We start from the raw sequence: 24,726 nt of genomic DNA on the forward strand, positions 1-24,726 counted from the left end.
CCAGAACAGCAAATGCGTAAACTCTCCTCCAAGATGCGTCTAAAGATTATTAACGAAATTTTGTAACTCAATTTTCTTTGCAGCGTATTCGACGAAATAAATTTTTCTAACGACCTCAAGAATGTAAAACGATTGAAGAAGTATTCAGCTTGTGGCAGAACAAAAATCGCACCCACAATCACAGTTTCCCCGCCCGCATTTCACCAACTCCGAAAACCCAAGAATAAGGATCTCTTCACCTCCACCGCAACCTAATAGATCCATTACCGTACCTGAAGAGACCAAGGGAACCCCACAGCCCTGAATTCGACTTTAAATCACCCGAAGCAAGCAAGTACTTCCTCCGCCGTCAAACCACACAAAGACCTCCCCTGAAAGAAGACATTTCCATCCCCATCTCCGCAATAGCAGCTCAAACAACCCCGAAATAGGCATCCCCTAAAATCAGCGCTAGATCCATGAACAAAAGTGAGTCTCCGATGACGGATTCGCGTGCGTCCCGGCGATGATCGCGTTTCCAGCGAGTCGTCGATGTTTTGCGGGCCGGGATGAGCCGTGTCTGATCCGCGATCGGTCTTCGGGCTCTCTCGGGTCCGCGTCTCAGTCTCTCCTTAGGTGCGCGCGCGCGTGTAGAGGGCACGCCGCCGCCGCGCGCGGAGCGGCGCGACGAGACGAGGAAAGCGAGGCCTAGAGGAAGGATGGTAGGTGTAGGACAAATACCGGGCTCCGAAGTGGCGAATACCGAATAAGAGGTGGTGGGGATGGTGCCGGCGGTGCACGAGCGCACGACCGCGAGAGAACTTAAAGTGGAAGAGATAGCCGGTTCCGTTTCTCGGTGGTGGGGGACGTTTCGACGCGGCGGTGGGGGGACACGAGCGAAGGGGTGGGGCGGCCGGGGGCGGGCGCGCGCGACAATTCAACAGGAACGGCCGCGCTTGCCACATCTGGCGAGTGAGTGGCACACTATTCCGGCTCTTCTTGCTTTTCTTCGGGATCTAATCGAGCCTTCCTTCCTCGGACAAGCGATACTGAAAATTCCCTTCCACAAAGGACGCTCGGTGGAAAATGATTTACGACCTCCGCGACCGGGTGAAAGGGTTTTTTAAGGTGGTTTTCCAAGGGGCAGAAGGGAAGAGGGAAAGAAGAAAGGTGGAAGTTGAGGGAGACGGTTGACGAAGAAGCGGTCGGTGGAGGGAAACGCGAAAAGTATGCGTAGGAAAACACGAGCGAGTCTCGGCCACGGGCCTCGCGTTATCCGCGAGAGGCAAGGAGAGCTCCGCCTCCTCGGCCGTCCCCTTCGCTCCGGAACCCCACCAACACGTCGCCACCCCGCGGTGCCCCCCGTTTGACCAACTGGCTACTACGTCACACATGCTTCTGCTCGCCTTGGTGCCGGCAACTCCGAAGGCTCTCCTCTCTCGGCCGGCTCAGTCGGCTCAGTGAGTTACGAGTTGCGTCCGGGTTCGCCGTACGCGCGATAACGGGGGCGTCAATCGGGCCGCGCGGCGATTGGGAGAGGATTCCTAGAGCCACTCGTGCTACACCGTTTTCCTCGCTCTCCCTCTGTCTTGCTGGTCGTGCTGTCGTAAATATCTGTCTCTCTGTCCCCCCCGGATGGAACACGTCTCTGTCGCTCCTTCCCGAACGGCGGTTGCCCGTCCCTCCGATTCGGCTCCGGGCAACAGGTTTGAATTTATGGGACAATAAAGAGTGCCGGTGCGTAGTGCGCGCGTGTTCCCCTCTCGCTCGCTCGCATTCCAGCTTTTTCTTCGACACGTCCCGGCCGACACCGGCCGCCTCTCGTCGACGCGGAGGACAGCGAGCGCCGTGCCAGACTATCAAACTCTCATAAAACTGTCAACCGCGACCGACCGGCTGACTTATGCGCGACCCTTCTTCGCGACAAGGCTTCCGACCTGTCCCGATCCACGAACTGTGCCCCGTATCTTGGGGGCCCGCGATGCGTCCGGAAGTGGGCTGAGTGGTAGATCCTTGATCAACACAAACGAGTCTGAAAGTCCGTGCTCAAAGTCGTCAACGTTTTCGCGTGAACCGTAAAGTTCGCGGATAGAATCAACGGGTACCGCATGCACAGATCGTCACCGGGGTACCGAGGACGATCGGACGAGGTGTATCGGTGTATCGAGCCGTCGATCGACGATCGAGGATCGCGCGGGACCTGGGATCGCGGGGAACCACCTCTTCTTTCCTTCTTGGCTGTGCACACGAGGGTGTACGCGGAAGGGGGCGCGTGCGCGCGTTGCCCCCTCGAGAGACGGCAAGCGGAAGACTACTTCTCGGTGACGTTCCGGCCAGAAGGTTGCTGAGAAGAGAGGAGAGCAGGAGTGAGAGAAAGAAAGGGGGAAAGAGCGAGAGAGAAAAGGAGTGAGAGAGAGAGAGAGAGAGAGAGATCCTCGCCCCACCATAGAGACCTCGGGGCTCCCGAATATCTCTCCATTAGCCCCCCTGACGGTGCTATCCCCTCTCTGTGACCCCTCGGATTTCTCATCTCGCTCGCACACCCCTCTCGTCGGCTCTTGTCACGTCGGGTAGCAGCCAGGCAACACCACCACACGAGCAAGCAACGGCGGCAGCGCCAGCAGCAGCACCCAGCACCAGCAGCAGCAGCAGCACTAGCACCAGCAGCAGCAGCAGCACAACCATCACCAACATCAGCAGCATCGGCACACACCACCATCAAGAGAGACGACCCGACTCGGCGCGACGCGACTCGACGCGACGCGACGGAGACGCACGCGGAGGAGAGAACGGGGTTGAAGAATCCTACGCCGCGGCGGAGAGACCAATCAAGGTTTGACGAACGACGGGGATTGGTCGAGGCGCTCTCCTCTGACACGCAGAGAGCGCGGGCACGTGACAAGCTACCGCACACACCGGGGCCTCCGTTGGATCGCGGCGAGGCCTTCAGTACGATACCAACCACCCTCCGCGCACGCAACAGGAACGGTGAACGCCGAGGCCGCGGCAATACGCCTTTTCACCCCCCTGATGCGGTGATATCGGGTCTCTCCACCCGGGATAACGAGGGAGAGCTGAGAGAACCCGCTTCGTCGGACGGTTTTTCGCAAAACTTGTTCTCCCGTTTCGTGTTTCATTCGGAACCGCGTGTCAACGTTCTTCTTCCTCTTCTTCCTCTCTCTTCGACAATCAAGAAGATACGGTAGTCCGTGGCCGGTACCAGCGAATTCGTCGTTTCGTCGGAGTCTCCGGCGGTGTCGAAATAAATCATCGGTGAAGGAGAAGGAAGGAGGAGAGGGAACAGTGCGCACACAACGGGGTCTCGTCTTCAATGGGGCGGCCCGATAAGCCGGCTGTTACGCGCTACTGCACGCTGCCGCCGCGAGTTCTCCGTAGGTAATTGCGCCTCGTGAGGTCGTAAAGAAGCAGAAGACAGTTTTATAGCCCAGGCCCACGTGGCCCTCGTAAACTCGGCTCGGCTCAGGTCGGCATCGGACTCACTGCCCCGACCTGTGGTCCACACGCGAGCGGGGCCGGCCTCTCTTCAGACAAACCCGCGCTCCACGCCGAAACGTTCTCCCGGGTTCTCCAACCCCCTCGTTCATTATCGAGTCGTTTCGGGAACGGTGTTTATCCGCGTGTAACCGTCCGCGATAGGTGTGAACGAGCCTGTCTCTCCCTCCCTCTATCTTTTTCTCTCTCCCTCTTTCTATCTCTCTTTCTATTTCTCTATCTCTCTCTCTCTTTCTCTCTCTCTCTGGCTATCGAAAAGAAAAACGCGGTGGTCCGCGCACAGTTTGTTCTTCTTTTCTCTGAACCGAGTCAGTGGCTATACCGAGAAGTGTGACATGCGACCGTTGCCGCGGTACCGCCGACAGGATGACACCGCGATCTAGTACTTAACGAACAACCACCGGAGACACCCACAGTGCCGTGCGAAACAACAACGTAACTACCCCACGAACAATCGTGGCCCCGGAGAGGAATCCAAAGGTGTGTTGTTCTCCGTGAATGTCGAGCCGTGGACGCGCCGGTACCGATCGGTATACAGTGAGAGGCTGTCGTCGTCGTCGAGCGGTTCATCAGGTGAACCATGAGTTCGTACCAGTTCGTGAACTCGTTGGCGTCGTGCTACGCTGGTCAACAGCCGCAACAACAGCCGAGGGCCACCGCGAGTTCACCTGGCGAGCCGATGCAGGCCGCGTCGCCGGCGGGCGGGGACTATTACAACCCTAATGCCGCGGCGACCAGCTACCCGGCGCCCTGCTACTCGCCCCAGCAACACTATCCTCAACACCCGTACGCGACGCCGGCGTCCGGGATGCAGCACACGGCGCCCACCGGGATGATCGACTACACGCAGCTGCAGCCGCAACCGAGGCTCAGCGCGACCGCCACGTCGCAACAGCATAGTCTTCACGCGCAACAGTCCCAACACCATCCGCAGCCCCATCATCCCCAGCAGCAGCTGCACCAGGACCCGACGACGCCGCTCCTGCAGGCCGCCTCGGCGCCGTCCGCGCCGTCAACCTCCAGCTGCAAGTACGCCGACTCCACGTCCTCCACCAGCGTCGCCTCGCCCCAGGACCTGACCACGTCCACCTCGAGGAACAGTCCCACGCCTCTGGTCGCACCCGGCACCAGCAAAGCCGCCTCGGGACTCACCTCGCCACCAGGTAGCTCGTCAAGGTCCTCGGTCGCTGCGTCCGCCGCGTCGCCACCCAGCGGAAGCTCCAGACCAGGCCCAGAAGGCAGCTCCACTCTGACAACAGCCTCTTCGGCGTCCTCGCCGGCTTCGTCGACCTCCAGCACCTCCAGCACCGGGAACAACTCGTCGAACAAGTCCAACGCCACCGGTAGCAACCCGCCGCAGATTTACCCGTGGATGAAGAGGGTGCACATCGGCCAGAGTAAGTCGATCCTTATCACTCTTTTTCCTTTCGGCATCTTCGTCTTCGGACGCTTCTGCTGAGCCCGCGAGATTGCGTTTAATTGAGGGTTGCCGCGCGCACAGCCTCCGACCGAGGCCATTCGGCGACCGCCAATATTCGATTGGAAAGTAGTTCTTGCGGTCGGCAAGGGAGCGTGCGGAATTTCGAGGGGGATCGTTGCGTGTCCGGGGGGGGGGGGCTGATCGCGCGGATTTTTCTGCTGGTTGCGGTGTCGATGGACGGAAAAGTCGAAATTACGCTGGGCGGGCCCGGTCGAGATGTGTTGGGGAGGTTGGCGCCTTGTGCTTTTATTTGTTCGGTTGATCTTAGTCTTAATAGCGGTTGAGTCCTCGAGAAGTATGAGAAGAACGTGTGATTTGCATTTTAGCAGTCCGGTGTCTTTGAAAATGGTTGTACGGAAGCTGTGTCTAGAATCTTTAGGCAGTATAATTGTTCAGCTTGCGTAGACTGGTTTGTTTTACCAGTTGAGAACGTACAGAATGATTGAACGACTGGCGGTCTTTAGAAAGACGCAAGTTTTTATGAACTAATTAAGAAAACGTTAAGATCCAACAGAAGTTGTCATCGTTAACGCGATTAAAATATAGGAAACATTTTAAAAACTGCACCTGAACGTTTGAATATGTTAGATTTGTAATCTAATTTGCATGTAACGATCGGTTAATGATTCTTGATGACAACGTTGTCATCTGAAGAAATTGTAGGACCATTTGTCTTTCACATGCTAAAATTCATCGCACGAGGCATATTCATTAAAAAGTCTAACCCTAAACACGATTTATCAATGTTCCCGTATGAAACTGAAGTAATCAGTTAGGCAAAGTAGATAGTCATTTTTGTGTTAGGTCTGTTTCATCGTTCTATCATACCCCGAAAGGATGCTAGTTGTAGTAGAACATTAGGAAACCTATGCAAAGAGTATCAACTAACGTGACTACATTTTTCCCTGTTAGAAAATGTTGTTCGACTTTTTCTTCTTGAGAAATCTGCTTGAGAAATCTCCTTGACGAAGATTAAGAAGAGATCTTCACAAAGAAAAGTAGCAGGAAGATGTTTTCTTCAATTGACCCGCCATTCCGAGTCATTTCACTAACCCCCTTCCTGGTGTCAATTTAATATGTTCCCCATGGACAGAGCAATCCCGTCGAAATCTTGGACAAACTACTTCTCGAATCTCAAAAATCTCACCAAAATTTCTACACCTAGCTGTACGCTTCAGAAATAGTTTAAATGACAAAAATAACTAGACCGCGGACTTTATGCATTTGTGACAAAATGGGTACAATTTAAAATAGCGAATAAGAGGTTTGAAAATTGAACAAGTAAATAAAATTAGTAAAGAAAGAAAGAACTTTTCACTTGGCTCCTGTTTCTTACAATTGTTGCGCGACATTTTTATTTTGCATAATTTTACATTCTAAACATAACTACAGAGCATAGTCTGGAGGTTAAACCGGCTTAATTATCAATCCCCATTTTACCCTTAATTTGCGTTAGAAGAACGTACTCCAAAACCTCCCCCCTCAAACACTCGACATCTTCCTCGTCGACAAGTAAATTCTGGTGATCTTCACCTAATTTGCGTTAGAAGTACGCACTCCAAAATCTCCATACTTGAACACTCTACATTTTCTCCATGGTCCAGCAAATTCCAGTCATCTCGACAAGAGCGGCTACAATATGGCTACTCCAAAAATCCTTAAACTGCACGTTCTTCCGGTGCATGCGGTGGATCGTGCAACATTACGTAAAGGCAATTCACAATGGGACACTGTGGCAGTTGTTGGGGCCCCGTAGTTTCGCCTCCCACGACGCGTACCACGTGTTCCCAGGTCCCCGATCGGCTGCGAAAAAAAAGATTCGGATTTCCTAGGGCCCGCTTGGTCTGTTCTCGTGTTTCCCGTATGGCGGAAAGTCCGCGACAAGGTATTCGACGAGTCCCGGAGAAAAAGAGCGGAAGAGAGGACCGTGAAATCGCCGGGCTAAGCCGTAAATCGCTTGTCGGCCTCCGGCGGGCCCCGGGCCGATCGGTGATAAGTCATCATGGAAATGAACGAAAGAAATATCGCCGGCCTGGCCGAAGTTAGCGGTGATTTGTAGATCGGCGCCGCGGAAATTTGTGCCAGTGTGTCATAACAGGAATGTGGAATTACGGCGGTTAATAATCGCGATTACTCCACGGGCCCGGTCTGCCTCCTTGGGCCCGCTAAATCACCGCTGAAATATTCGCGGCCGCGATTATAAATTTCCATAGTACGTCGCGATAGCGATCCGTGCACCTTCTTCGGAACGTTTCGCGGATTTCGGATCTTTCAGTGTCTTCCGAAGGATTTTCGATGATTCCGATGGACGATTGATCAATCGCGGGGATGGCCCGGATCGAGATTCGTCCGGTGTCCGATCGTTTTCGTCGGTTCCGCAGCCTCGGATAACAAATTACACGGCGAACGATTTAGAACAATTTGCGGCTCGGTTAGTCCGTGGGCTCGTAAATGTTTCACGTTATCGCGGCGCGGCCGACGTCCAGGGACGAGAAAGCAAGAATAGCAGAAAAATAATCGATAGGACAGAGAGCGCCGGCTGCTTGATAGCGGATGGGAATTACCGGAATATTGTGTTACCGCTTCGATTCGATTAGGGGAACTTCGCGAAATTAGGGGGCAATCTGCGTCGATGTAGAGCGGCGAGAAGTTTGACGCTGTTCGCCCGTAATTGTGGATCTACGCTCACTCGGGATTTCTATTTTTCGATCGGTGATCGACGCGAGATTAAAGAGCACTTTCCAAGTCCTGATTATACTGTTCTCGATCTCGAGGATCGTTCTGGAAGGATTTTCGTAGACTCTTGGAAAGTAGAGGTTCAGCTTGGAAGACAAGTTTTGAAGTTCTAATTGTTCAGGTTTATTTTTATAGACCTGTATCTTTAAGATCGATTTTAATTGCTACAACTTTTGGCTGGATGCATACATTTTTCATCATTTATAAATTCTTTGTCAGAGAACATAGTTAATCGTCTTGGTATCAGATGCAGTTCACCACAATGTTTATAGAAGAACAATATTAATGTTTAAATGGGGAGGAAATATTTTCGACGATTGCACAAGGCTATCCATAGGTTTATCAATTCTCTCGAGCAAGTTTTTAGACGTATTTTATCGAGACTCCATGATTTTCTGTTCCTGTTCCAAGTTCTTATCAAACAGCCTCCCATGCAAATTAATCAACATAAGCTGAATTGTCAGCCATCTGCGAATAGACGGTGAACGAATAAGAAGAATTAACTCGGAGAGCATCAAACAAAAATCCAAACAGATTCGCTTCTCGAACGCGGGGCTCGAGCTCCTGCAGGCCCAAAGAAGGTTCAAAGAAGGCCCGCACCCTCCGCAACGCGTCATTACAAAACACTCTATCCATTGAACCCTGCCATAGCTCTGACTGCCAAAGAGACAAACAGTAATCAAAAACCCAAATCGAATACGCAACAACCGCGAACGGGCGCCCACGCGTGGTCGACGTAACGTCACCGTGGGCAGATTACGCAAACGCTGGTCCCACGTGAAATCGTCTCTGCAGTTCCAAGATAGCTCGACCTGGGTCCCAACAAGTGGTCCCGCGTGAATTCGGCTCGCTATAAAAATACGGAAACGAGAGGAGACAAATAGAGCGCGTCGCGTTCGCCCGAAACACGGTGTGGGAACGCGGCGCCGAAAGAAAACGAGAGAGAACGAGTGAGAGAGTGAGAGAGAGAGAGAGAGAGAGAGAGAGAAAGGGAGGCCATGGACCAAGAGTAATTCAGCGGAGTCCAAGGGACTGGATTCACCTGCCCCCGTGGTTCAAAGGAGATAAGACAGCGAGCGCTGGTCGCGTTCACATTAGTCGCCCCGCGTGATTTACTGCGCGGCCAGTATGATTCAGTCAGCGGGGAATTTGACGAAGAATTAATGGTATTATGATATCGTGTGTAACTCTATGTATGTGCGCCCGGGCCATAAATCAGGCTGCATTGTAAGGCGCGGGGGGCCCTTTCCTTCGCGTTCCGTCCCTCTCCCTCCGTAGCGGCCCGACCCGAGACCTCTCCGTCACTCTCTCCTTCTATTGCGGCCCTCTTCGTCGCTCCCGACCTCTCACGGACGAAGGCCGAAGCCCCATTCGACGGCCCTACCAAACGGACCACGAAAACCAAAACGCTCCTTTCCAACCTCTCTTTCTTTCTCTTTCTCTTTCTCTTCTAGCTCACGCCTCCTCTACCTAGGCTTCTTTACCCATTTCGCCGGGTTTCCGAAGAACTGGATAGGATTACGGGTTTCCCGAACGGTAGCGCACGATCCCTGCAGCATGGGACCCCCTCAAACATGGCGGACGGGCCCCGAGGGGTCACCGGGTCTCCGAGATCACGGTTGCGAACCTCCTTTTACCACCTTTCGATCCAGTTTCTGCGCCCTTTTCTTAATTGTGGGGACTCCAAGCTTTCACTTTGGGGATTCCAGCTTTTTGCGATGGGTGTCCGGGTATGGTGAAGGTATCATTGGATCGAGTGCCTCGTTCAGGCACATCTGAACGCGTTAGTGTCCATAAAAGTACCATTTATTCCGAGCTATTCGTTTGATATAACTAGACCGACGGTCTCTCTGAAAAATAAAAACTGTATGAATTGTACAAAGCAGGAGCCAAATAGAATATCATTCTTTCTTTAATGATTTTAATCAGCTGAAACTAACATATTTTTAAATTCTCTTAACCCCTTGCACTACGATTTATTTTACTGTTTCAGTGATTAGAACTTTTTTAGAAATTGATATCTATCGTATGTGTTCTTCAATACCTGTACATTAACAACGCCAAAATTGAATTTTATTCCGGTTTAAGGGATATTGATAACATACATATTTATTAGACTCTGTTCAGGATCTTCATCACGAGTATGATTAGGATATTGTAGGGCAAGGGGTTGATCTGAATCCGGCAGCGTTTTTCTTAGATTTCTGACTTTGTTCGGGCGCTTCTCGAGGCATTTCACAAAAGACTACCCCGTAAGAGTTCAGTTCTTCCACGAAGTTTCTTTCCAGTCTCATATTCTCGACTTCCACTCGTGGGGTCACTTCTAATCTTCCTCCGGCGTGAAACCTTCACGTTTCCCGGTACGATCTGTCGCTTGATATTTTATTTATACAAAACTCCGTGCGTTCTTTTTATTTCTGTTAAATTTTCCCGCGCCATGCACGCTCGCCATGCATTTATTTATGCATTTGCTTCGGCCGTTGGGCTTCTCGGAACTCTCTCTCTCCCTTGGTCTTCTCTTTTCTTTGAAGTTCTACTTCCCGCCGAGTCTCTCGGAATTCCATAATACTTGTAAAAAGAAGAAATATCACCGGCAAACCTGCCTAATGAGTCAGAGCATATTCGAGGACGCCGCAAACGTCCGCGAAACACTTACAAACACCGTCAAAGCAGCTTGATCAATTTCTTATCAATCTCTCTTTCGAGAGCCTCTAAATTTTTGGGTCGACAGAAACCAAGCGTTGAAAATAGAAATAAAATCCATCCCAAGTCGAAAGACGATATCAAACATCGAAATTGCAAATAATCGCAAAACGAAAAATAATAATAACATGTCATTGTCCAAGAATTTCCTCTAAAAAATAATTAAGGCACTTGTATTGGAAATGTTTGCCGTTTGAAGCAGTTCAAGCAAGCTGCAGCTTGCCCGACGGGAACGACAATGTCTCGGTTCTCGAGAGATTGAAATTTTTCGAGGACAAACGCCATAGTGTCCTCTCCAGCAACCCCCCCGAACGTTCATTGTACGTTTTCCCGAGCCGAGGCGAAATAATTGCCTCGTTCGCCGAATCGCGGAGAAGAGCGGCACAAGGCTGGCCGTAAATCACGGACAGTTGCACGAGATTCGTCTCGTCAAAGGGTTAATTGTGTTCGGAGATCATTTGCTAGGTAATTTCTGACCTGGCCGTGTCTTCTCTAAACGATCCCGAAAGCAAGCACCCCGTCGCCTCGGTCCTTCGGACGTGGGATTCCGATTTGGACCGGATTGGCTTCGGATTTTGACGGTGTCCCGACTCAAGGTCGACGTTCGCGTTTTTAGTTACGTTTTAACAACGCACGGGCTGCACTTAATAATAACACCACGCTTAGAATAGACCCGCGTGACGTTTTCCGATGTTCGAGTCCGTCTGAGCGAGTTTGTTGATTCAACTTGACTTGGAAACCTGTTCAAATCTGTTCTTCCTTTTCCCGACGCTAAAATTCTCATGTTTATAAAAAATTCTCAGGCTCTAATATTAATTTTATCACATAGTTTGCAGTCGTTACTGTTTGCTTCGGAGCTGTGCCCAGAATGAACTGCACACCACTCTTAATTATGACATTTTCTATTACTAGAATATTTGTATTACTAGAATAATTGTGGACCTTAATGCAAAAAATTGTATAGCAAAATTATATTTCTCAAGTCTTGTCTGTTTTTAGGCATTGTTCATTGAAGTAATTATTAACCAATTTGAAAAATCAGGATTCATACGGTTTCTGTCCCGAGGTTCACAATTGAAAATATTGCGAGGTAAAGGACGATATCAATTGGGCCGCTTAATTGAAAGATAAAACTCGATCGTTCAGAGATACCTGCTTAATTCGACGATTTTTCATGGTACATCATGATTAATTCGTAACCATCGGCGACCGATGCAATAATTAATGAAAATAAGAGTGTCTGCGAGGAGACCTCAGTTCCCCAATTAATAGTTTATACCGCAATCTTCGAATTTGCTACCCCAAAAATTGCAAACGCATCGTCTCGTCGAGAGAACCCACAGAACTCCGCAAGGAAATAATTGCCTGGTTGTTGGTAATTGCGGACATAATTGCCAATAACGAGGAGCATAATTGCTGGGGCTGGATTAAATTCGATGAACATAGGCCGATACTTTCCACGGAACACCGTAAAATCACCGAGGACGTTTTCCATCTTGCTATCTGCGCTTTAACGAATTCACGATTCGCATTATTTTTCCAAATGTAATTCTACAAATCTGAAAAATCTGCAGTCTAGAACAATTCGAAAAATCAGCAACCGAATTTGAAGTTGACATGTCTATTTTAAACTATTATAAAAATTACTGTATGTTACAAGACTTAAAACTATTGATTATTAATTGTATCTGAAAATGTTAAAACAATTGCAATATCTTCCACTGAACCGAAAAAGAATTCGTTCAGAAGATCGCTTTACTTTGTCTTGAAAAGCTGAAAGAGAAACACACGACTCGCGCGAACAAATCGAGGAGGAAATAATTGATTCGTCGAGGATCATGCTCCGAAACACGCGGCGCCGCCGTCGCGACGCTTCGAAGCCATAAACGCATCAGCAGCCTGGTGTGAAGAAACAAACTTACGCTGTGAAAATCCAGCGTTTCCGTATCTGCGACCGACGAAATGCTAATTATACACGTATTACCGAGGAATGCTCCCTATTGTCAAATGAACAACTTAAAATTAGCTTTCGATCCCTTAATACTTGTTAACGGGTAACTTAATTCACTATTCACGTTCTCAATTTACTTTTTCTGGAGGAATAGAGAAATCAAGTTAAATCCAATTGTTGAAGACAATATACCATTCTGCAGTTACCAGACTGCTGTCGTTGGAAGTTTGAAAGCGGATTGAAACGCTGAAACATTCATTCAATCTTTTCGGTGGCTCCGAAAATAATAGTAACTTTAGAACTCTTCTATTGGTGGAAAACTCTTCTTTTCGGGGAATTATTAATTATTATTTCAGAACATTGTCTATTTATTGTCCAAGTCAACAAAGATTGAATCTAGCATTGCAACCAAGTAACTCTTCTATTATTTAACGAGATAAAAATTGAAACGCCAAGACTTGCCGTAACCATTACAATCTTCACCTCATTTTCTCCGACATATTAAGCTAATAATTAAACTGCGAATCTCTATGCAAAATAAATACTGTCCACATCGATTACAAGAAACAGCAGCCATATCCTTTCATCCTTAAATAATCTTAATAAATCGAAAATATATTAGCGTTCTCAAATTCTTTGAATCTACTGTTTTAAATAGCATCGGATCGTTTTTGTTAGTAAAAAATCCGCACTCTATTAATTTCCAACCCGATATAAATAATTGTTTAAACAACGTGTCAATATTCATAAAGAAACTCGCAGAAGCCGAGCACAATAAGAGAAAAATCGGGCACAGTGTAGAATTTAGAAGCAAGAGAGGGGAATAAATCTTCATTTGAAGTGTGCGGCGAGGGTTCAGAAGATGGTCAGAAGTAATTACTCGTAAACTCGGCTCAGTCTTTTCAAGGATAACAAAGAGCCGAAAGTCCACGAGCGGTTGCACGTGCCAGCGAGTAAGACCTTGCCCCAAAAGCGGGCTCGCAACACCCCATAAGATGCGATCGGTGCAGCAAAAATGCAAATGCGTGGCTTACTCTCTCTCTCTCTCTTTCTCCTCGTCGGACAGAGAGTTCTCCAATCCGGGCCGAAATCTTTATTCGGGGCGTGTCGGCTGTGGAAAATCGGTCGGACGAGCGAATCGCCGGTCGGCGTAGACCGCGTTAATGTCCGCGGATCACGCAGCATTGAGACGAACGTCCGATAAAAATCGGCGAAAGGCGTGCCACCGATTAATATCGTCTCGGGACAGGTCTTGCACAAGTCCTAACGATCATCGGTGTAAAAAAACGAAATCGCCCCAAAAAATCGTCTTTTCCATTGAATTTTACCGGGAAAGGTCGCCCGGGCCGATTTCGGGGACCTCGATCGCCGATTATCGAGGAGAGAGCCGATCTGATTATGGCCGTGGCCATCTTGCCCGGGCCAGGATTGAAGGTTCGTGATTCGGGAGGCCGCTTGTTTGCCAGTCGGAAGATGGTTCCGCTCCTGGAACGAGTAATTACCTGGGCCGATCGGTTTCTCGTAAATAAGCGCGAACGGATATGTGGCACACGGATTCACCTGGCAACCGGTTTCCTCGTTTGAGAGATTAGCATTGCGAGCTTCTTTGACCTGTACTTGGGGTAATTGAATCATTACGCGGTCCTGCGACGCTACGGAGGACCGCCGAAATTACTCCGCAATGAGACGGTCCGAACATAATTTGGAAACGTCAGACAGGTAGAGAAGATTTCGAAATATGTAAAAATATTTTATTTATATGCCTTTCTGCGTGGAAAATTGAATAGGAAACCTTTTAAGCGAGTATGCGCTTGTTTGATTGGGCATTTAATCTGCTCTGGGTTTAGAGAAATCTTGAAACATATTTGGCACGTTTTTCCCTTCTTTCTTACATTTTCTAAAAAACTATGTCTCTCGATAATGTTCACGGATTATTTTTGTCCATTTCGGTTTGAAGATGCTGGAGCCATTTATTGTTTGTAAACTCGTTTGTGTCACTCTTGACAATTATCAAAAGTTTCACAAGTTTGTAATTTATTCTGTAAAGAATGAATAAATGATCTATCTACCGTGACCACCAGCCAATATCGAAACCTGAAAATTCCAGCGACTCGAGAGCCGTACGAGGTTGCACAAAGAAAGGAATAGAAAGTGGTTGATAAGAGTATGTGCGCGGTACCAGATTGTTGCTAGTTATGTTAGCTACCAGTGGCATTTTTTCTTGAATTTTCTTGGGTAGATTCTGAGATGCGGTGCAGAAATAGTCGGAGCATTCAACGAGAAGACGGGGCGTGCAAAGATGTTCGAGAAGTTGTTCTAGACAAGAACTAGCGGTTTAGCATAAATAGTACGGCTATGCTAATTGACCGCCTACGGAATGGAAACTACAGACCGTCTACTTCCGCTGCAAGATGTCATTAGTAGAAGCGAAGAAAGATAATACGCGGGACGTCTACGCGATATTTCAAAACCGGAATTTTTCGAAATAATATCTCGTTCCTGTACACGTTCTTCTTAGCCGAACGATAACTGGCGATAATTTTCGTAGATAACTGGACACCGCTAACAAGCTGAATCGTAAGCGGACTCGATTTTTCTTCCTATGAATTTATTCCTGTCGTGATATTCTAACAACAAATCCTAAAGATTTCATCAATCATTTCGTTTCTTTTTTTTTATCTCTCTTACTATTTCAGTACGATTCACTAAAAGAAAAAGTAACATTCAACCAGTTTCTACACTTCTATCGCCAATACTCTTTGATTATTATTCAGCAATTCTCCCGAGGCATTTGAAATTTATTGCAACGTCCGACATCTACAACAAATTCTTAAGATTTCGTCAATCCTTTCGTTTTTTTGGCTCTCTCAATATTTCAGCAGGATTGATTAAAAATAAGGAACTTTCAAACAGTTTCTATATTTCTATCGCCAATACTCTTTTATTATTATTCAGCAAAACTCCCGAGGCATTTGAAATTTATTGCTACATGTGACATCTACAACAAATTCTTAAGATTTCGTCAATCCTTTCGTTTTTTTTCCTAGCTCTATCAATATTTCAGGACGATTTATTAAAAACGGAGAACTTTCAAACAGTTTCTATATTTCTATCGCCAATGTTCTTTGATTATTATTCAGCAAATCTCCCGAGATTTATCTCTCGAGATGTAATCTTGTTTCTCTCGCGCCAATAAATCTCCGGCAAGTTCGAATTTTTTTTTGCGCCAATAAATTTGCAATGACGCGCGGAGGGAACCAAGGACTCGCGGGTAGGAATCTGAAATCTCGAACAAAAAGACGGCTTGTTTTTCGCAACACTCCATGTTTGCATATAGAAAGTTGACCGGGGAAGACATTTCGCCGTCGAAACAGAAACGATAGAAAATGGCGTGGAAAGAGGCGCATCCGGGTCCGACAGCTTTCGAGAAGCCTACCGTCAGGATTTTAATCCCTCCTGGTGACTTTCTCCGTTTTCTTCAGCTGGAAACACGATTTTCTCCTTAAACCTCCGTTCCTGTTTCGATCCTGAACTATTCTCGACAATTGTTACGGCAAATGGAAAAAATCAAGCAAGAGGAGACACCTTAAAAATTCTTAGGATGCTTCGTGAGACCATCTCAACAAGGTATCGTCATCGTTGGACTGTAGATTTATGCGCAAAATTAAAATTGCCAGTATCACTCGCAAAATACAGGAACTCGATTTATTTCTCAATAATTGTAATGTGTTAAGCGTAATAAGACAGGATTTATTATTTTCACTGTTTTGCATCCGACGCACTAATTTTGATGATTGAAGTATTTTTTAAATGAAAATAACTGTGCGTAAAGCTTTTCTTGCGAATGCGAGAACACTTCTAAGTGGAATAAATGTTTCATACACGGTTCGGCGAATGGGAATCGCTCAGAAATAATCAAAAACGAAGTACACGTACGGTGTGGGGTGCCATTAAAGCGAGAGAAGGAATGCTCTCGTGTTGTCTTTCGGTAGGAAGGTTCGCCATTCGGCAAGGTCGCTTCTCGCAGCCCGTAATCACGGGTCAATCATTCTGCTATAAATAAGGACGTGCAAAGGTTCACCAAGGTAGAATTCCGAAGGGTAGCACGCAATTCGCGGGGCGAAATCATCTGGCGATCCGCGCGCTAAAACACTCTGATGATCACGGGTTGTGTACCGAACAATTTGAGCCTTTCCTGTGATAACTCTTTGAGAAACAATTCTCCATAAACCTCGCAAATGAACAGTTCGTGGATTTATCGCTGAACCATTACGCTCGTTACACACCAATTTAATAGAATCAAAAAGACAGGGTCGCATTAAACGGAGCCACATTCTACTTGATAACAGATTGAAAAGATAGATGTATCGTGTTCTGCAGTTTGTATGTTTTCGGAGATTTTTATGCGGTGTACGTATGTCAAGGTGTAAAGTCCTTAGCAGATCGACTTTTCAATCGTGATTATTGCCAGACTTCATTAACACCTCTAAACGACTCCGGACGTTATCGTCATAATTCTGTCGTTCAAACTCGCTTATCAATCTCGCAATTACTGTAATCTTGTGCTGCAGGTTATTAAGACCAACTTCTCCTATTATTTGCCTATGATTAATACACCTTGCACATTATATTTACATATTATGAAACGTTTCTCTGCACATTAACGCGCGGCGATGCATGATCATTAGTTTGACGAATACGAAGAAAGTTGCACATAATCTCGAGTCTTTGCATACCTAAAATAGAAAAATACAATCACGAGCAAGTGGCAAAACAAATACGCTTAATCTTTCCTTGCAATTTTCTTTTTTAAAAGAGACTATCAACACTTTCAGCTCCAGAGAATATTAAAACAAAGATGCAAATAGTTAAATTACACTTAAATTCCAATACAACACAAGAGAATTTATTATTAAATGACGGGTCGATATGGACCCACACCACTCAGCATCCAATTGTCAATCCAGATATCTTTGCTTTGAAATAAGTGCAACCTATCTACCTGTAACAAATTAAAAAAAAATTTTGGACCTAACCTAACGTACTCTATATTCTCCCAAGGATTACTACATCCTTCTATATGAAATTTCTATATATTTACAATTGCAATTTGAAGAGCGCTCAAAAAATGTGAAAGAAATGTTTCCGGCAGTATGAATGAATGTACTCTAACCTAACGCACTGTATATCCTTCCAAGGATGCTGTATCTTTCCAAGGACCCTCGGAATAGGCGGAGGAATTTGTTGAAACGACATTTACCGTGGGATTGGAGTGGTCGGCCGCGAGGATCACGAGATCGGCAAAACGATCGGGTTTTTTCGCCGATCGGCCATAAGAAATTAACAAGCTTAGGAGATGGTTTCCCGTTCAAGGGTTCCTCGAGGCCGGCGATACCGGTCGCATGATGATGAGAGAGCACGCGGACGGTGTATGCATCCCGCGATTACCATGGCTAACAGGCGAAACTAACACGGGAACGCCGGCCTGGAACTGGTTTTCCCGGTCGCATCGTATATTTCATTTCAGTAACAACAAAAATTTCTTTTCATTAGTATGCATTAATCAATCAGCATGCATGAGCAATACCCTGTCAAATATGCCTGCTAAGTTCCGTATTATGGCCTCGAGGGGCCCCGATTCCTTCTCGAGCGGAGACGACGGCACCGCTTTGCCGCGCCGTTAACAATACCTAATTTAACCGCGGGATTGCTACTTCATGGATTTTATTTTACTTCTTCCGATTTATTTTATTTATTTTTTTTTTTTGCCGAGGAAATCGAGCGGTTCGGGGTTTAATAATCGACGGCTGCGATCTTATTACCGCATACAAGGTAGCCAATTTCGAGCGAAACTTTGGCCCATTAAAACTGATTTACAACAATCTCCTGGACACAGTGAAATAATCGCGCGTGGAAATTGAAATTCCGATGACAGAATTTGCATGGATCAACGTTGGATTATTAAACGACGTTTGCCATTAGGGCTGCTGTGTGCGAGCGTCCAAGCCCAATTATTTTCTTGCAATTATTATTACAGATCATTGCCTGCTACAAATTGCTTCATGTATCTCAAAGTACCTCGAAATATAGTTCATTTGCTCTTTATTATGCTGATATTGGCTTCCAGAAACTGCGGGACCAACAGACTTTAATTACGATAAATCGGAAGACATGTTCCATATTCCAGTCCCGGTTAATTATTTTTTCGGCGCTCGTCTAATCGAATTAAATACAGATTCCTCGGCGCGGTAGAGTTTGCACGGATCGTGTACGCTCGCCTTCGAAAAAGAGGGTGTAATTAATTACTCGGCCGCGGAACAAAACAATTATCAGGTTTAATCGTTGCCTAATCAAAAATACTTACTCTCGATATTAACCAGAACACGGGCCCAACAAAACGAAACCCGTACCATCAGTCATCGGCAGCCAAAGCGATAATTATCATCCCCGCCGAACCTAAATTACTCATTGCACCACTTCGGGCGTAATTAATCTCCATCATTACGTAATGCCGAGGCCTATACAATCAATCCCAACCGAGCAAAGTCAACATTACCCTCGCGAGGCTGCAAACGAGAAAACGCTCCGGTACAATTGACATGACATTTCTCAAGGCTTATCTGCCTGCTGCGCGCACGGGCGAACAAAATGGCCGCTGAAATCGCCAACAAAATGACGCTGGTGCCTCGATCAGGCCAATTTTGCAGGTATCCGACGTTTGCGAGTGTTTAGAACTTTGGAAAATAACAATATCTAGCGAACTTCGTTTTGTCCAAATCTTTTTACTTGGAAAAATTAATTTTTACTATGAAAATGGATATTTACGTGTAGACACATAGTTGTAAGCAGTCTACTACATGACCGATTTCTTCTTTTACAATTACTGAAATTTGTGTATGTATATACTTCAATAAAAAGGCGCAGAATCGGAATAAATTAAATTTTGTCATTATCAGAAAGCAATATGCACTTTTAATACTTGTTTAGTGTTAATGAGGTCGTTGATATTTCTTCGTTCGATATTTCTTTGATTCCATTCTTGCAGATGAGTCGACAAGAATCTATACAACCATAAATAACAACTTCGATGAATCCATACAATTTTTATGGATTTATAATAACAGAATCCTGGCAACGGAACGGAACCTTTTATAGATACTCAAGGCCAACGATAAAGGGTTAGATTTTCACTTGCTTCGGTTTTCAGAAGACCAACTTTGCTTGGACAGCCTTAGTCAGTAGACTAACTCATCAAAATTGATCATTGACTGAGCAAGTAGGGTCTAGTCGGCAAGCTAACCTACAAAAGTGAATATTTGCCTACACAACCAGGGTCTACTCAGCATATTCGGCGCTCGGGGGTAGTTCACGACGCGACCCCGGAACGACGCAATTTACAGGGCGAGGGTCCTGCGCTCCGGTAAGGACGCGGTACAAATCACTTATTAGGGCATAAATTTTCATTGCGAGCAGCTAGTGCAAACGGGATGAGCCGATGGGGTAATGGATGTGTGCCGGGAGCGAAGTGGGCCGCCTGTTGCTGCGTGGCCCGCTCGCCACGGGGATCCTTGATCCTTATGCTCCTGCAGTCGGTCTTTCGGCCCTCTCCGGCGAGAACCCCTCCCGAAGGAGGATTCCCGTTCCTGAAAATTTACGAGCTGCCGGTGAATGGAGCTCGAGCATCCCCGCCGGCACGCTACACACGTTCCGTGGTTTTCCCGCGACAAAAGTCCCCGGAAAACCTCGCCACGATCATCCCGACGATGCGATGTCTCTCTTCGGCTTATCGCGCGACGTCTTCATACCTAATCCTCGTCCCCGAGTCCCGCGAAACGGCCGCGATGGCCCCAAATCAGGATTTATCTGCTCAGAATCAATGCGAGTCACTTTGTTTAAAAAGCTTGGGAGCAGTACTACTGGGAATGTCTTCATGCTTGCTGATAATACTGAACCTACCAAATTGCTGTCACGAAGAATACCCATCAAACACTAAAGGCGACAATGTTCTAGCTTCTAAAAATTACTTATTTAAATTTTGTGCGATTTTTGAATACTTTAAAAATCCTTGTTCTAAAGGGTTAACACGTTCAGCATCCACCAGTTTGTATCAGCCATTCAGGAAAATTTTCATTGAATTTAAGACTTTTAATATTCCTACTGTTTTAAATTGCATCTGCTTGTTTATGGTAGAAGTGCATAAAATTGAGGGATGCTTCTACAGTGATTATTTTTTATTATTATTGCTAAAATATTCGTTGGAAAGGTAAAGAAAATTTCACTCCTTTTCAATATTTACAATGAAACTTACTTTATAACGAGAACATCAATTTTTAAGAACGATTTAAATACAACATCCGTTACAAATTCATCCTGAATCGTAAAAACTGTACGACCACATTAGGTTTAAAAAAGGTCATGCTCCGAATTACCGCATTCCCCGAACCTCACTTCTCCGTCTGTTCGTTTCCCGCAGCGACGCTCGCAATGAAGACGTCGCGTCGGTAAAAAAATATTTATGAGCGGTAGTTTGTTATTTTGCCGGAGGAATTAAATTCAAATTACTTGAATTTGTTACATTGTTACGGTCACGGGTCCAATTTTCTTTTTCCCGCTGTTCTGGTCTCCCCTCGCCATCTCTCTTTTTCTCTGCCTGTCGCGTTCCTTTTTTTTTTCAATATAACTAATTTAAGTATCGGAAGCGGTTCAAACGATCCCGGCAAAAAATCCCGGCGGAATCCGTGGCTCGTATGAAACAGAGCGTTCACTGGTTCGGGTTGCACGGCCGATTGTAAAAAAGCAGTCTTTCGCTCCCCAGGAAATTTATGGCCTGCTCTTGAATGGCGTCTGTTCGGTTCGTCTTGGGGGTTTTGATACGGCACGAGAGAACGCCGCACAATCATTATTATTACGGACGCGCGAATATTGACTCTCGAATATCGGGAACAATTTCACGTGTCCTCGAGGCGTAACATCGTCCGACAATCCTACCTGGCAGAAGCCGCTGTCTTGAGTTATTTATGTGAATTAGAAAGAGAGAGAGAGAGAGAGAGAGAGAGAGAGAGAGAGAGACGAAGAGAGGCTATGTGCTCTCTTTTTGCCCCTTGTCCTCCGCCACTCTCTATGGTTTCCCTTCTTGCAAGAGATAGTCGTCTCCGTTCACAAGTGTATCGAATTCATACCGTATTTTTATTCCGAGTTTTGGGCATTATTACTTGATGCTTAGGCGTCACGACATTTATGAGTTATTTGACGCGTGGAGCCTCTCAACCCCCCTTGTTGCAATTGGACCCTAGTTGTTTCTGCAGCTTGTAAATTTTCTGTGACTTCAAAACGTGTTCGAATATTATATTTCGTGATTTTGGGGAAATTTTCGATATTTGACACTGCTCAATTTCATAAAAGAATATCGTACGATGATGAACTTGAAGACATTTATCTCTTTAGAGCCAGTGTATTTTCTGAGACGTAACTTCTGTACAAAATTAAGTTGCTTGCAGCTCAGTTTATCAATCGTTTATTTTCTTGGCCTTTATTAACTTTACTGTTCCTTCATTATTGAACATTTTTCTATATCACTTCTTCTGTTTTAATCATAAAATGCATGAATCGGGATCTTGTACGAGAAAAATTATTATTTATTTATTATAGGTAAAACAACATAGAACAATTGCGTCATAAAAATAGTAGTACCGTGTTTAAGACTTTCTGCTCAGAACGACAAAATTAAAATAAATGGACAAGATTTAAAATATTAGCGGATCGTCCGCACATATTAGAAAAAAATATTTAACACCCAAAAACTACATGGACTTAAAGATTCACAGACCTGAATTTGGAAGAAGGAAATTTCGTAGATCTTCCAGTAGAACCTCGTGGTATCTGCACAACGTTTTTTCGAAGGTCGAAAAGAACCGGCATAAAATTCATCAGAAAGTCCAAAGATGATAAATCGGCGGCGAAGCCTCGACGAGCATAAATAGTCAATTAAACGCGGCGGCAACCAACGGCGGAAAAATCGGTTATGCACGCTTTCGCCCGCGATCGACGGGTTCGAGGACCCCGGATCAATCTGGAGGCGTCGATCGATTAATCAGGATCGCGGAACGCGTCGTCGCGGCACCGGTGAAAACTATTTACATAAATGGCGCGTGGTACGACAATCGACAAATGCGAACAGCGCCGCTTACACTGTCGTCATATTTCCCTGGGACGTCGACGGATATTTGTCCGACGCATCGATTAGAATGCACAATATGGGACGCAACGGGAGAATGCATTTTTTACGGCGATTCCGGCGTGTATTCTGCGTCGGGCGCAGCGCAGAGTCTATCAGTCAGTTTCACGTCTCAATTAACGGTGATAAGAAATATTACTGCTATACTGTTCCTGGCTCCTATGCACTTTCCATCTAGTTGATATGCACTCATGCGGTCGCTCTGTGTTTATGAGCTTACATGGTGGATCGATGTCGTTCTACATTACCGGCGATGATCGATTCAGAGCTGCTCCTCAGTGATCATGACGGTTGTTTTTTTTTTTATTGACGAAGCTGATCCTCAACATTAAAAAGGATGTCATATATTAATAGTTTTCTATGTCATTCACCGTTTTGAATTTATGTTTCGTTGTTCTTTCGTGGTATGGATGAAACACGAAACGACCCCCAAATGACCTTAGAACAAAATACGTACAAAATAAAACGTAAAGAAAAACAGTTGAATATGCACATAACTAAAAATAAGATTAATATTCATATACCTATATCACGGAGTTAAGAATAATGAGAATCAATGAATTAAAGAACGACAAAACAAGAATCGTACGAGCCAGATAATAGTTTGTAGATAATAGTTCGTTGAAAATGTGGAAAAAAGAATGGGGGTTAAAAAGGAAAAGAATCAATCCTAAAGAAATCCCAGAAGCCACAAATGTAGAAAGAAATGCACACGACCAATCAAAATACAAAATGCGAATCGTGCAAGCACAAATTGAGAGCACCCAACGCAGCAACTTTATAACCTAGCAAAGATGAAATTAAGCAGCAAGTAGTGTAGGATACAAACGAAAGAAAGCCTTCGCGAGGAAAATCAGGCCATCGGAAAAAATAAAAAAGGAAGAAGGGAAAAGGAAAGGTCTAAGCGATTTCTAAACGCGGATCGTGAGAGTAATAAGCGGTTGCGGCGAGCTAAAGTGGAACTAGTGAGCTGAATGGAGTTAACGACGTGCTAACAATAACATATTTTACGAATATTCGCGGCGGCGTGCAATTTGTATCCGCTTCAATTACTCGGCTGCCTCCGTTCGAACGGTCTCGCGTGTCGGTGCGCATCAAGCTCGCGAATAATCCGCGAGCACCCGCTATAATGAATTCTTCCGAGCATGATAGACGTGGTCGACCAACGACCCCCGACAATTCCTCCGACCGCCACCAAAGCATCGCCGTGGAGGCAATCGTCTTGAAAATGTTTGCCGAGTTCTCGGACCGAGCTAATCGTCGAACGGTCTCGCTCGGTCGCAGCGTTAACGTTAACACTCGCGTTGCTCGCAAATCGAGCCCCATTAACGGACTCGGTGGTTAAAGGCAAATGAGCGTACGTTCGACGGGAATTCGTTAGCACCTTCGGTTCTATGACACGGCACATTACGTCGCGCGTGTAACGATTTCACGGGCGCGTCATCGGCACACATAAATTTTCCACGATCGCGGATCCAGGCTCCGGTTACGCTCGTTGCGCTCTCTGAAAAGAACTATCGCTCTAACTCGGCAGACACGGCTCGAAACAGCGAGAAGTTGCGAATACAGTGTGGATTTTCATGGAAACGTTTTCTCCGTCGATTTTTAACAATTACAGTCGAATTCCATGAAAAATATCTGCGACGGTTTCGAGCAACAGGGGCCAAATAAAAATGCCGATTTAAAGCAACAGGAACCTGATAAAAAATTGTCTGCGTCGATCTTAAACAATAGGAGCCAAATAGAAATTGTCTGTGGCGGTTTTAAGCAACAGGAGCCCAATCAAAATTGAGTGCATGGATTGTGAATAATTGGAGTCGAATCAAAATTATCTGTGTCGGTTTTAAGCAACAGAAGCCAATGAAAAATGGTCTGTATCGACTTCGAGCAACAAGGGCCACATAAAAATTGTATGCACTCGTCTCACACAACAGGAGCCGAATAATAATTGTCCGCGTCGATTTTAAGCAACGGGAGCCCAATGAAAATTGAATGCATCGATTGTGAAAAATAGGAGTCGAATAAACATTGTCTGCGTCGGCTTTAAGCAACAGCAGTCAAATAAAAATGGACGAAGGAAGAAGTCCGAAGGATTTCAAAATCCTTGCGAAATTTGAGAGAATTCGAGAA

At 46.0% G+C, this 24,726-nt stretch overlaps 1 protein-coding gene across 1 annotated transcript in view; it reads left to right on the forward strand.

The window, feature by feature from the left end:
- Window positions 1-1,368: 1,368 nt before the first annotated feature.
- LOC143353259 (uncharacterized) overlaps window positions 1,369-24,726 on the forward strand; it is a 55,407-nt gene continuing 32,049 nt past the window's right edge. Inside the window, exon 1 of the mRNA XM_076786439.1 lies at window positions 1,369-4,889. Within this exon, the coding sequence (XP_076642554.1) occupies window positions 4,073-4,889 (817 nt within the window). The 5' untranslated portion in view covers window positions 1,369-4,072. The remainder of the gene's footprint in view (window positions 4,890-24,726) is intronic.

This window comes from Halictus rubicundus, chromosome 4, assembly GCF_050948215.1.
Source record: "Halictus rubicundus isolate RS-2024b chromosome 4, iyHalRubi1_principal, whole genome shotgun sequence".
Taxonomy (NCBI): Eukaryota; Metazoa; Arthropoda; class Insecta; order Hymenoptera; family Halictidae; genus Halictus; species Halictus rubicundus.